At 37.2% G+C, this 13,286-nt stretch overlaps 1 protein-coding gene across 1 annotated transcript; it reads left to right on the top strand.

Moving 5' to 3' along the window:
* Positions 1–365: 365 nt before the first annotated feature.
* On the top strand, positions 366–11,950 carry LSM14A (LSM14A, SCD6 homolog A (S. cerevisiae); the record flags this gene model as incomplete). Its single annotated transcript, XM_009708578.1, has 9 exons — positions 366–529; positions 1,930–2,062; positions 3,145–3,267; positions 5,175–5,348; positions 5,656–5,718; positions 6,401–6,580; positions 8,080–8,251; positions 9,132–9,360; positions 11,283–11,950. Coding segments are annotated over 9 exons (1,262 nt in total), but the record flags the coding sequence as incomplete, so codon positions are not given.
* Between the last annotated feature and the right edge of the window lie 1,336 nt (positions 11,951–13,286).

Raw genomic sequence — 13,286 nt, 5'->3', positions numbered from 1 at the left:
GGCGTTCCTGTTACTATAATGTCCAGAAAGTGTTAACTTGGCAAAAAACTGCTTTGCTGCTTCCCCTTATCCTCACAAAACAGTCAAAATACTCAACATGTGAGTGATGGCATACGTGATGTCTCAGTAAGGAATAGAAGAGATGTCCTTCTGCTTGATTTTTAACTGAAATTTGTAAGATCAAGTTACTTGTTTATGTCTGAGCAGTTGATAATGGCAAAGAGTATGCTGCCTACTTAATAAGTTGTTTTGCTCAACAAAATTTTATTCTTTTTATTTAAAGCTGTTGGTCTCTGCAGTATGTTTGAAAGCTTTTTGTTGAATGTGGAATGTTTTTATTTTTTCCTTCCTTCCCAATTTTGCAGTTCGCTCCTTTGGTACAGAAGATAGACCAACTGATAGACCTATACCACCTCGTGATGAAGTCTTTGAGTATATTATATTCCGTGGCAGTGACATTAAAGACCTAACTGTCTGTGAGCCACCAAAGCCCCAATGTTCTTTGCCACAGGACCCTGCTATTGTTCAGGTAAGTCAAAACACATTTTTACATGTTTGTTGGTGAAGGTATAACCTGGTAGCTTTAAGTGCTCTCTAGTTGAGTGCTTAAAATGTTTGTTGCTGTAAAGTTCACAACCCAATGTAAAGAGATCTGGAAACATTTTCCTCTTTTGAATCATATCTTCAACTGTGAAAATCACGGTTGAAATCTAACTCTAGCACAATGCACTGGATACCAAAGCTGCCAATTTTTCCAAAACAGCTAATGACTTTTGGTAGACCTTGATGCCTTTTTTGAAAGGTACTTGGCTTAGGAGGACACATATGCAAGACTTCTTGGAAAGATCAGACTTGGTATAAGTCAAATGGAGTAGATGCTGAAACCTCTCCAAATCATTATTGATTTGTTTGTTTGTTTTGTTTTCTTTTGAATTTTAATGTTCAACTTTTTTTGCTGACTGTGACTTTAAAAGTGTTTCATCTAGCTATATGTTTTTAAAAAGGCTTCATGCTAAAAGGTGGTTATTTAAAAAGGGAATATTTGGTTGCAGAAGGGAAAGCAACTTACAACTTGAAGCCTTCGGGGTTAATTCATCTGTTATTTCATAGTAGATAGACTGACAGAAATAGTTATTTTTGATCTCTGAAATTTGTTGGCTTGTTGATTGTATTTGTGGGGTGTCTTAAAATCATCCCTGACAGCAAGATGGAAATTCTTGGTCCAAACAGAACTTGGTAATTCCGTGTAAGTGTTTACGTTTCTAATGTTTAACTATTCCATCAGATAAAATTCTTGATACTTCCTTACAAAGTGCCCTTGCGATCCTCTAAGGTCTTTTGCTAAATTTGGTGCAACTCCTTCTGTCAGTGGTAGTTGAGAGCTGTGGGATTGCATTACTGCTAACCCCAATAATAGTAAGAACCCCACCCTCCTCCAGTACGTTTGGGTCTTTCACTGTTCCAGTAGTTTTTGAAACTTCAGGGAAAAAGATACAACATTTTCCGAGCTTGCCAACAAAAGCTTATACATGTGTTTGACAAAAGAGTCTGGTATCTGAGGTTCTAGGGAAAAGAGTGTAAAATTTTATGGTACTTTTTTCACAATTTTGCGATACTGGAGGAGTAAAAGTGCTTTCTAAAGTGTATACATACTTGTGAAAATGTTTTCTGCTAACTGTTGTCTGTTTTGAGTTTTCATGTAGAGTAATGTGTGTAATTTATTACTTTTGTGCTGTCTTCCGTGTTAAAGCGGTTAAATTCTGATATTAAAGGAAGCAACTTTATGAATGTTAAGGTCTTGTGTACGTATTAGCCACAGTGGTGGTGTCAGGGTGAATTTAACAAATAGTTTTAGAGTTTCTTGCCTTGCAGAACTATTTCCTACTTTTTGTGTAAACATGAATTTCTGCAAGTGTGTTTTGTCTTTAGTCTTCATTAGGTTCTTCAACTACATCTTCATTCCAGTCTGTGGGGTCCTATGGTCCTTTTGGCAGAATGCCTGCGTACAGTCAGTTTAGTCCAAGCCCGCTGGTGGGGCAGCAGTTCGGCGCTGTTGGAGTTGGTATGTTCATTTTTATTATTTGGTGTTTTCCTGTAAGTGAAGTTGCATGTGTGTGCATACACAGTGATCAGTGCTATAATTCCATCAATGTCTTATCCTAAGGGCAGATCCAAAGTCTTCAGTCTGTATCAGTCCCACAGTTTAGCTTAAAGTAGAGTTTTTCATTGTCTTTGCAGCTCAAATCGAAGCAATTATGATTGAGAACTAAACACCCTGTCTCAGAGGGACGAGTGAGGAAAGGTTCCCATATTCATTAACTTATTCTATTTCATATATATTCATTACATTCATCATGTATTCATTCTGTTTCACAAGTGGTAGGGGCAGCTCCTCCACAAAAGCCCCATAGCTGTGATGTTGACATCTGGTATCCCAGGTTGACCAGGCGGTGCGTGCTTTAACCAGTGGTTTGGGTTATTCAGCAATCTGTGTGCCAGCAGAGTCCTCCAGCTATTTGTGAGATGTTAGCTTGGCATAAAGTACATGCTTTAAGTATTTGTGAGCTGCGTGAGTGAGTTGCTCCTTTATACTGCAGATGCTCTCCGAGACTCACCAACCAACATTCATTCCTCCTTTAAAAGTTTTTAATTTCACCTTTTAGTTTTTCACTTAGGAAGTAACGTTCTTGTAACTGTTACAGCAGCAGTGTTACTCCTGGTACTGAAAATGTTAGCCATGTGGAAGGAAATCTGTAGCATTGGCCATAATTTGGTATCAGTTAATAAGATGTGACAGTCGTATTTTTGTTTAAAACATGTTAAGTGGAAATACATACCAACAACATTTGTTTATTACTTTGTAAGATGCTATCATGACTATGCTATGCTAATACTTGTTATGTTCAAGTTAGCAGTGCTCTTTTTAGATAAAAAGCATCAAGATATTATAGTTTAACCAACTTACTACAAATACGTACATTACGTTGAACTGTGTATACACTGAAGTGTATGGGAAGGGGAGACTTAAGTATATTCTAGAATAACTGCCTAATATGGTTTCGCTAGTCATTTAGGGCTGATTTAAAAAAAAAATACAGAAAAAAGTCAAAATCAGGTTTTACAACTGTATTATTTCTTTCAAAGCAGGAGGTTCTTTAACATCTTTTGGAACAGACTCTTCAGCCAGTGCTAGCATGTCCCAAAGCACTGCAGTTGGTTCTGCATTTACAACAGATGCAAGATCACTAAAAACACAGATGTCTCAAGGTAAATCTTTTTTAATGACTCTCTGATCTTTTTTGACCAATCGTGCCCCTGTGACTTAGGTGGTTGTGAGAAATGCTAACCAAACAGCTGAATTCTGTCTTGAAAACACTTAGTATAAAAACCAGAAAGCACTGAGAGGCTTTTTACTTGCTCTTTAAATATGTTTTCCTACGTCTTGGCATGCTGCATAGATAACTGTTAGCAATGCAGTTATTATCCTTAAAGCATCTGTATTGAGGAGTAGGACTTAGTTCAGTCGAATAATGTTAGCAAATAGGTGCAGATGGAAATTTAATATCTAGTTTTATTGATAGCACAACAAAACTAAAGATACTTCATGCTGATTGAATTGTGAAGTCCATCAACGTACAATTTTAAAATCTTTATTCCTAACAGTATTTTTTGTTAATGTATATTTACATAAATAATACTAATAACAGACCTGATTGCCTGTAGAGATAGTGACATGACAGTTAAGTCAGCTTAATAGTAATAGAAACTGTTTGGGTAGTTTCTGTAATACTGGAAAAAGAAAGTAAAAGCAAAAAGGAAATTCTTGATGCTTTTTGAGTGGCAAAGAAAAAAGAAACTAAATGTTGAGCACCTCACCCTTGCTTTTAATGCAAATGTATTAAGATTGTTCCTCAAAATCCAAAAGATACTATTTCCTGCTCTTCCAGTTACACACTGTGAGTAAAAGTATGTGCAAAAACATATTCCTAATGCTATTTTTAAGTTTATGCAGTTGTGTTAAAAGGCAAAATACTTTACTTACAGCAAACAGTTTTTTCACTAAATTCTAGCTGAGATTTGTATACCAATGAGGAGTGCTTTCTAGAATTAGTTGAGTGGATTACCAAAAATAGGTTCTACTTTGTTGCATTAATTGAAGGGGGAAAAAAAGTATGCTGAGCATTTACTGTTTTTCTGCTGAAAGATTAGCTTGGTTTTCTATAGGTGAAATTAAAACCTGTATGTTTCTTGGGCTTAACATATGATGTATGTTCCAGATTAACATACATTCTGCCACAAAATTTCCTGTGGGACCCGAAAAAGTTTTTTCTGTGTGTGTTTGCTTTTAAAAATATTTGTCATCTTTGTAGATTCTAAGTGTGGTGTGGTTGGATTTGATTTTTTGTTTTGTGGTGTGGGGTTTTTTTTTAATTTGTTTAGCTTTTTTTATGGGATACGATGTTACTCTTCTGTTTTACTTGCTGAGTCTTACTCTAATTTCTTAGTAGATTTACCTACATGGTGTCATAAACTTGTCTGGCCGGATCAAATGTCTCTGTTCTAAACATGCTTCTGGCTCCAGTCACTCATGCTGCAAATTGAAATGTATGAGTGGTACTTTGTGGGGAAGCTTTCATAGCTCCTTCATCTGCATTATGCCTGGCACTAGCCATCAATGTTCATTTATTTAGTGGTGATCATACAACAGAGTGCGCTAGATGAAACGAAATTTCGGTATCAGAACTATGTCTCTGCCTTTGGGAGCAGTCACTTTCCACTTGGGTTTCCAGGGAGGCAGAAATTTTGGTATCATATCTCTGCCTTTGGGAACAGTCGTTTTCCACTTGCGTTTCCAGGGAGGCAGAAAGAGTATTTTTACCTCCAATCAAAAAATTTCATTCCATAGCTAAATGCACATCATGGATGGGTTGGTAGGGATTAATTGTCCTACCCATTTTTTTCTTTTAGACTGGGGGAAGGGGAATTGCTAAATATCCTTCATTCTGGATTAGTGGATCTGAGGGTGCAGAAATATTTATTTCTTCTTTGGACACAGCTGTGTTGACTGGTAAGACAGTGAAATCTGTCAGTCTAGATTGGTTGAGACCAGTAATTCAAACTTGTAGATGAGAAATAACTCTTTGGGTTTTGGTTTGGTTTTGTCTTTTTCCCAGGTCGTTCGAGCCCTCAGATAGATCATTTGAGAAGGAGCCCCACCATGGAACAAGCAGTACAAACAGCTTCAGCCCACTTGCCTACTCCGGCACCAGTTGGGAGGAGTCCTGTACCAGCTAGACCTTTGGTGTCTGCTAGCCAAAAATCGTTAGAGAATCAAGAGCACAGACGAGGTAGCTTTGGATAACTTTCATACGGCTGCTTTTCTTCCATATACATATGAAGTGCTCCTTTTAAGGGCAATGTTTAGGAGTTTCCTGCTGTCCATTACTGGTAGACTGGCCAGCAGAGACCTGGATTATATATATTTCTTTTTAAAGTCAAGCATATATTCTAATTTTTTTTTTTTCCTTTTATGAGTTAAACTTTACTTCTATAGGTTTGGATTCTTTTGAAATCTGAGCTATATAACTATATACAAAAGTATGATCAAAAATACCTAATTGGATAAACAAATAATTTTTTTATTTCCAACTTTAGCTGAAGCACACAAGGTTTCAAGATCAGAAAATGAACTCAGAAATGAAAACAAACGACAAATTGGTAAATCTTGTTTTGAGAAATAGCTATAATTGTTTTCAGACTTCAATAAGTTTTTTAAAAGTCTGCTAAAATACAGCACTGTGTATAGTCTGCGAAGTGCTAGGACTTTGTTTCTAACGTCCAGAAATCTTGCAGTTCAGATTACGGTAATAAAGAATTTACGTATTTAGAATACTTTCACATAATTGTTTCTAGTGAGTAACAATAACTTTGCCTTGGGTCAGAATAATACAAGCACAAAAAGTCAACATTAAAAAGAAAAATCTCTTCTGGTTGCTCTATATTAAGATGAGTATTCGTGGATTTATAAACATAACAGCATGCAATAAAACCTCTTACTTTTCTATGAGAATACTTCACTGAAAAGCCACTAACATTTCAACTCTTCTTCTGAAAGCTTTTAGTGACTTCTAGAAGTCTTTAGTACCCAAGTTTAGTACTGTTATGCTTTCTGTGTCACTGCCATAATTATTATAAGTGAATTTACAAATTACAAGCTGCTCCGACATGACTTTTAACAACAGACGTGCTGCAGGAAGAGGATGCATGAAGTCCAAACCTGTTACCCCAGGAATTAAAAAAACAAAACAAAAAACCCCACCCAAAAAAACAACCACCCTCAGCACCCTCAAAGGAAAAACAATCCACTAAATAAAAACAAACAGAATTTCCCTCTTTTCAGTTCCAGGTGGACCTTCAGCACGGAGAGGCCGTGGAGGTCACAGAGGGGGTCGAGGAAGGTTTGGTATTAGAAGGGATGGTCCAATGAAGTTTGAGAAGGACTTTGACTTTGAAAGTGCAAATGCACAATTCAACAAGGAGGAAATTGATAGAGAATTTCATAATAAACTTAAACTAAAAGGTAAACCAATTTTTGCTTTAGATTTGAGCATGGAAAAACTGTGTCTTGCTGTTTTACTCCTACCTTGGAGAACAACTTTTAAAGGGCATATCCTATTAAATTTTGTTTGCAGTCGTTTAAAAAAAAAAAAACACTTTTTTAAAAGTCAATGAACAAGTAAACTGGGATCATCTGTTTAATTAAATACTTGGGTCAATATTTGTGTTCTGAAAGAATTTTAACTAGCAAATATTATACATCATGTTCTAACAAGTCTGTTGCTTAAAAATGCAGATTACTTGAGCAGAAGTCCCGACAGCGTGAGTTTACTTTTGAGTTCTGGAAAAGATGCAATAAAAGAAAACCTGTATTTTGTGTTTTCGATTATTAATAGACCAAAAGCAATCACAAAAACATGAGTTTGGGATCAGACCTTTGCTGGAGGATGCACAAGAGTTTCAGTTTAAGAAAGTTTCTCATGTTTCTCTGCTTTTACCCTTTTCCAAGGAAACACAGGAGTAGTTCAAATCCATACTTCTATTTTGTTTTCCAGCAGGTTTCTGTTTTAATTACATCATTCTCTTGTGACCAGCCACCTGTTAGTTACTCTGCTGCTACTATTTTTGGACAAAATTGTTACAGGTTAAAATAGGAAGTTCCCTGTTTCAGTAAATGATTGGCTAAAAGCTGAGAAACAAAAGGTAGGAATAAATGGTCAGATTTCAGTGTAGAGAAAAACCACCAGTCGAGTCCCATATGATTTGTTCTCTGGTGCTTGCCTCTTTCTGGATCATTTTTAAGAGTTGACAGTTTGCTGTTGATACTAATTTTTTTTAGAATAGTAAAGAGGAAAGGGAAAGCTAACCATAAAGAGCTATAGAAATATTTTGAGACAGAGTAGCAGTTTTTGTGTATGTCGTGGAAAGGTTGAGCTGGTTATCTGAGGTTTATGCACAACATCATGAGATTTAAGCTGTAAGCATTTAGGAATTTAGTTCTGTTGAACCATCAACTTCTTTTTCAGTACCATTCAAAACAGTAAGTTAAACTTCAGGCACTATTAGGAAAGAAGTATATTATAAAGTCAGTTTGTGGCATGATATCTTGAACGCTGACCTTGTGTCTCAAAGAAATAACAGCAAAGCCAGAAGATGAAGGAGAAGGGCAACAGGGATGAGCAAAACCATGAAATGGCTTTTATGAGGAACTGACTGAGTGAGGCTTTTAAGTCTGGAAAGGAGGTAGCTAGAAGAATAGAAAATAGGTGGCTGTCAAATCCATTCTACCACATGGTTTTTTTGTTAATTAAACCCACAGAGAATATAGAGGATATCAAATCTCCAGACAGCAGCAGCAAAACATCTGAATTTGTGTCGAATTATTTGACTTCTACATTAAATTTTGGAGGGATTTTTGTACTTTTCAGCATTCAGTAGTTTCTGTCTGTCTGTATAAGTTAACAGTGCTATTTTGTTCAGTATGATGGTCTGGAAGGCTTCTGTTTTACTTTTATTTTCCAGAAGATAAACTTGAGAAACCAGAGAAGCCTGTAAATGGAGAAGACAAAGGTGACTCAGGTGTTGATACCCAAAATAGCGAAGGCAATGCAGATGAGGAAGATCCACTTGGACCCAACTGCTACTATGACAAAACCAAATCCTTCTTTGATAACATCTCCTGTGATGACAATAGGTATGGCCTGCAAGGGGAAGCTTTTTAGTCTACTTAATGTGTGTTTATGTCATAAGGTAGTGTCAGCACTACTCATTACAATCGACTCTGAATTGAAAGTGAGCAAAGCTTATTTCCACGTGTGGTGGGCAAAAATAAAACAGGAATATGAAGCACAAAATTTCTTTGTGGGCAAGTGCAATACATTAATAGGAAGACATTTTCAAATACTGTTTTAGAACCATTCTTCTAGAACTTAGTGTACGTACTCTAGAATCTCCTTGTCAGATTTGGGGGTTTTGATTTGTTTTGCTACTAAATTAGCAGTTCGGTTAAATCAGTTATGACTGTGCTTTGGTAATGGTTTCTAAGTAGATCACGTAACCATCTTGGCCAGTAGTGTTGCTTGAATGGGAACGTAGCATTTCAGGAAAATTCAAGCTTATCTTCTGCAGTTGCCTTTTCATTCGACAAGATTATGTGGATTGCTGACCTATTTTGAGTTACCGGGGCGGGGGATTGTTCTGTTGTACTGACAGCTAGATGAAATAACATCTGTAACTGTGAACCCTTACTTTTTGTTTCTTGTTTTAAACTGCAGACAGCTTTAATTTAATTATATGACGCTCTGTGCAGAGGATACAGGCTGTTTCCTTCTGTATGGGAATCTCCTACAGCATTATTAATACATAATTAATGATACTGTAACATATCCCTTTTCGTTGACTTAAATGAATTGTGGCAGACACCTAGATTCTTGCAGAAGGGATAATGTGGAGATTTACAATGTGATTAATGTATCATTTTTCATTTCATGGGCTTTCTGGTGATTCTAACTAGGCCAGGCAATCTTCCTTCTGAAGTGTGTTTTAAAACAATCCTTGTTCCTTTTGTGTGGCAGAGAACGACGACCCACCTGGGCTGAGGAAAGAAGATTAAATGCAGAGACCTTCGGAATACCACTGCGTCCAAATCGTGGCCGTGGAGGGTATAGAGGCAGAGGGGGGATTGGCTTCCGAGGTGGAAGAGGACGAGGAGGTGGAAGAGGTGGCTTCGCTGCCCCCCGAGGATTTCGTGGTGGATTCAGAGGAGGTCGTGGAGGCAGGGAGTTTGCTGACTTTGAATATAGGGTAAAATATATCTAATGTTACTATGACCTGATCCACTGTTGTTGGAAACTAGTGGTAAAAAACCACATACTTTTAGATTTGATGTTGAACTAGAATTTCCTGAGTAGTATTTTGCAGGTACTCTGAGCTACTTGATTGAAAGCCCATCAATGCTGAAATTTTGGTTACATAGCATCATTTTACTATCCACAGCAACCAAAACTAAAAGCTACCTTTCTTCACATGCCCTAAATATTTGTTCTGTAGCTGGAATTGGAGGAGAGGGAAGGAGAAAAAAGTAAAAGTTCTGCAGATTTAGTACAAGTGTTAGTGTTAGAAATATGACTTGCAAGCATTTTCCTAAGCAATATGGTGAAATCTAAAGATTGAGAGGAAATAATTTCACTTGTTTCTAGTATGCAATAAACTTTTTTCAGTTCTTTTGTGAGTGAGTTGGCACAAAGCCTATGGACTTCTAAGATCCTGTATAACCCCTGAAATAGAGTAATTGAAGGTGCTGAAGCATGGTGATGACCCTTTGCAAAAAGGAAGATAAAAATATTTAAGTTCTGTAAGGTCCTGTTACTTTTAAACTATAACTTCGTAATTAGATCCAGTAGCTGTTGTGAAAGCTAAGGCAGGATTGACTTTTTTTGGCCAGTCATTCAGTAAAAAGGAGCTGTGGGAGATGGGGCATAAAAGCATCAAAAGAAGAGACCTGTCCATCCCGTAGAGAAAGTATTTTTAAAAGATTAAAATGAGTACTACTACTTTATTTTTTGTTAAATATGAATGAAACTTAAAGTTCCTTTAAGCATTATGCACAAGCTACCACTTAAGTTTGCTAACTGAAGTAACCTGACGTGCAAACATACTTTCATAATCACCTGATAGAAATAGTAACTTGTTCTGTAAGAGCTATGGTGGCTAAAAAGCAGAATCTTCATTTACAGTGTAGTTACGCAATTTGTGGCTTTTGCAACGCCATTAAGGTAGCCATTTCTGTGTTTTCTGTTGAAGATCTTAACTCTTCTCCCTACCAGCTGTTCAGAGTGAGGACAAAATTACTTGTCAGCCCCAGCTAGGGAAGTGATGCGTTCTGGGGTAGCGGAATCTATGGGGCACTTCCTTTTTCTGGGAAACAATGTAAATTCTCCTCTTTACGAAAGCTCATTAATTGTGCAGATTATGTAAATCAGCAGAGCTCAGTTACCCTCAAAACCAAAATCTTTTAACAATTTCAATGCAAGCCATTTTTCTTGGCATTAAGCGTCTATATTCAACTTGAATGTTAGCTTGTTAAGGAACAGAAATAATACCGGCATAGGGTTTAGAATCAGTAACAAATACCGTTAACCAGACTGGTGCAAGTAAATGTAGGCTTTTCCAATTCTGACGGGGACAGAAGAATCTTTTCTGGTACTTTACCGCATAAGCATTTAAGACTTTCGCAACACAAACCCTTTGTTTTCTGTTTGAAGATGTAAATAATTAAAAAAAAAAAAAAGAGGGGGAAGCCTTTTTTCATCACAGAAGATTTCTGACTGTCCCTCGGTTATTCCTTCATTAGCTTGCAATGATTAGTCCTGCGACCTAAAGAAATTTTTGGTACCTGAGGATGAATTGAAATGAGGGGTTGCAGATCAAAGTGTTGAATTTCTGAGTGAAAGAATTTCGCAGCCTTCCAGATACGTAGGAGGTGGTGTAAAGGGCGAGGATTTGTGCCGTGCATCTAGTCAAAGTGACGAGCTGCTTCAGTGAGTGCCAGGCTGAGGGTGTTTTGACCGGGTGCGAACCTGATCACACCGGGAGGTCTGCCTTCTGATTGCAGAAGGTTGGAAGTAACCATCACCATGCATCTTCTCCCAGTGCTGTTGCCCAGATTAACTTGTGATTTTTGTTTTGCAAAATTAATTTTAACATTGTACTGTTGTTCCCTCTAGAAAGACAACAAAGTTGCTGCATAGTCTACAAGACAGCTGAAACCGGGTGAACGTCTAGATCTTCTTGATCCAGAGAATTAGTTTCAGTCTCTGCAAAGAATGAAGTTAATTTGCTGTATACTTGTCACCAGCACTGGGATTTGACTATTTAATTTCAAAGGGGTGTAATGCAGTTACTTTTGAAAAATGGCCATCTTTGAAAACAGTGAGCATTAAATATATTTGAGACAGAAGGATAAGTAATTTCTTATGTATAGTTAATTATAAAGCAGTACTTCGATGGAGTTTAAGTATTTTTTCATCACTGAAAGGATTTTTCTTATTGCTAAACTGTATTTGATAATTGCTTCAAGTTGTAAGGACAATTGTATGCAGAAGGCCGTCGATACTGTGAGTGTTTTGATCCACCGGAGGTTGTTTTTTGGAAATCCTGTAATATCCCTTTTGAGATAGTTGTACTTTTATCAACTAGGGTGCTGGACAGTAGAAAACTTGCTTTGTCAGTCAAATATGTACACACAGTAAATACTGTTTCTTAGGCAAAGGAAACTTTTTATATAGTTGTAAAATTCCATTATATCCCATTGCCAAAGAAACATTACAAACTTTGTATAGCTGTATAAAAAGCAACTAATTTTTTAAAGAATAAACATTTTTAAGTCGGCAAACATACTGTGTTATTGCAAAAGTTGATATGCTGAAGAACACTGAATTAGTTGGGTTTTTTTTCTTTAGCAGCTTTTCAGGCTTAAATGTTTGATTTTATATTTGGAATATAATGAAGATTTGAAAATGTTTTTCCATCACACAAAACTGGATACACTCTTCACTTCTCTTGCAAGAATTTGATTTTGTAGTTTCTGGCATATCACAGGATTTGACCAAATTAAGGAGATATTTTCAAATAAGGAGAAAAGAAGTTTTCGTATGTCAAAATTTGCAGTTAATTTTACTTAGTGATAAATATTAACTTTTTTTAATAATGGACCAGGCACAGGAGTTCGTGATTCTCCCAGAATGCCTGGGACAAAAGGATGTCTCCATTTGTCAATTCTTGAAATGTTAACTTTGTTGTAATACCTGTAGACATAAGCAATTTAAAAAATTCTTAGTGTTTGAAGTTGTTTGCGTTTTGATAGACCATAGCTTGGAGACATTAAGAGTCTGGTTCTAAGACCGTGAAGTCACAAATGACATAGTATGGACTTTTTGCCAATTCCTGAATGACTAGTTACAACTTTTTGATATGCTGAAATAGCAACCTGGTCGTTTGTGTCTGTATATGTATATGAAGGCCGCAGGAATAAAGGGATCCAAAGATTAAAACATTTTGATCTAATTTGCTGATTTTCTTTTTTTTTTTTTTTACTTCAAAATGTTCAGTGGTGATAAAGATGTGGAAGACTGCACTGTTGGAAAATTGGAATATTTAAAAGTGGTTGATAGAATCTTAATTTTATAACTTTTGTATAGCACTACAAGGAAGTATTTTGTAATTGGTTTCCTTATTAAGGTCAAGTATTTGGCAACCGTAGAAGTTAGATAATATTGTTTAGTAATGTTTTTTGCATGTTAACAACAACGCCTTTTGGGATCCACGAATCATGATTCTGAGCAACCGTGGAGGTTTTTGACCGTAGAGGCAATAAGGCTGTATCCTGTGCGAGGTGTCCCGGGCTTATTTAAACACGATGAACTGTAAATACCAGCGCTCCCTGCTGCCAGGGGGTACGCGGGGGCGGCGGCGGGGCGTTACCGTCAGTGTACCTTGCTCCACGGAACTGGGGGGTTCTCCGTTTTTTATTTTAAACCAGAATAAACTGTTCAATAAAATCACTCTTTGGGGCTTATTTCTTGTGGCTCAGGGTGCTGCTCTGGTAGGAGGAGGGGTAGGGCTTCGGTTTTCTGCCGAAGGGGACACGAAGAGCGGGGGACTGGGCCGAGCGCCCTTCCCCGGTCCGTGCTCCCGAGGGAGGGGCCGCGCCGGCCGAACGCGTGGTCGCT

Source organism: Cariama cristata, unplaced genomic scaffold (assembly GCF_000690535.1).
Source record: "Cariama cristata isolate BGI_N322 unplaced genomic scaffold, ASM69053v1 scaffold37159, whole genome shotgun sequence".
In the NCBI taxonomy this organism is placed as follows: Eukaryota; Metazoa; Chordata; class Aves; order Cariamiformes; family Cariamidae; genus Cariama; species Cariama cristata.
The sequence above is the reverse complement of the archived record's forward strand: the minus strand, read 5'-3'. Positions and strand labels throughout refer to the sequence as shown.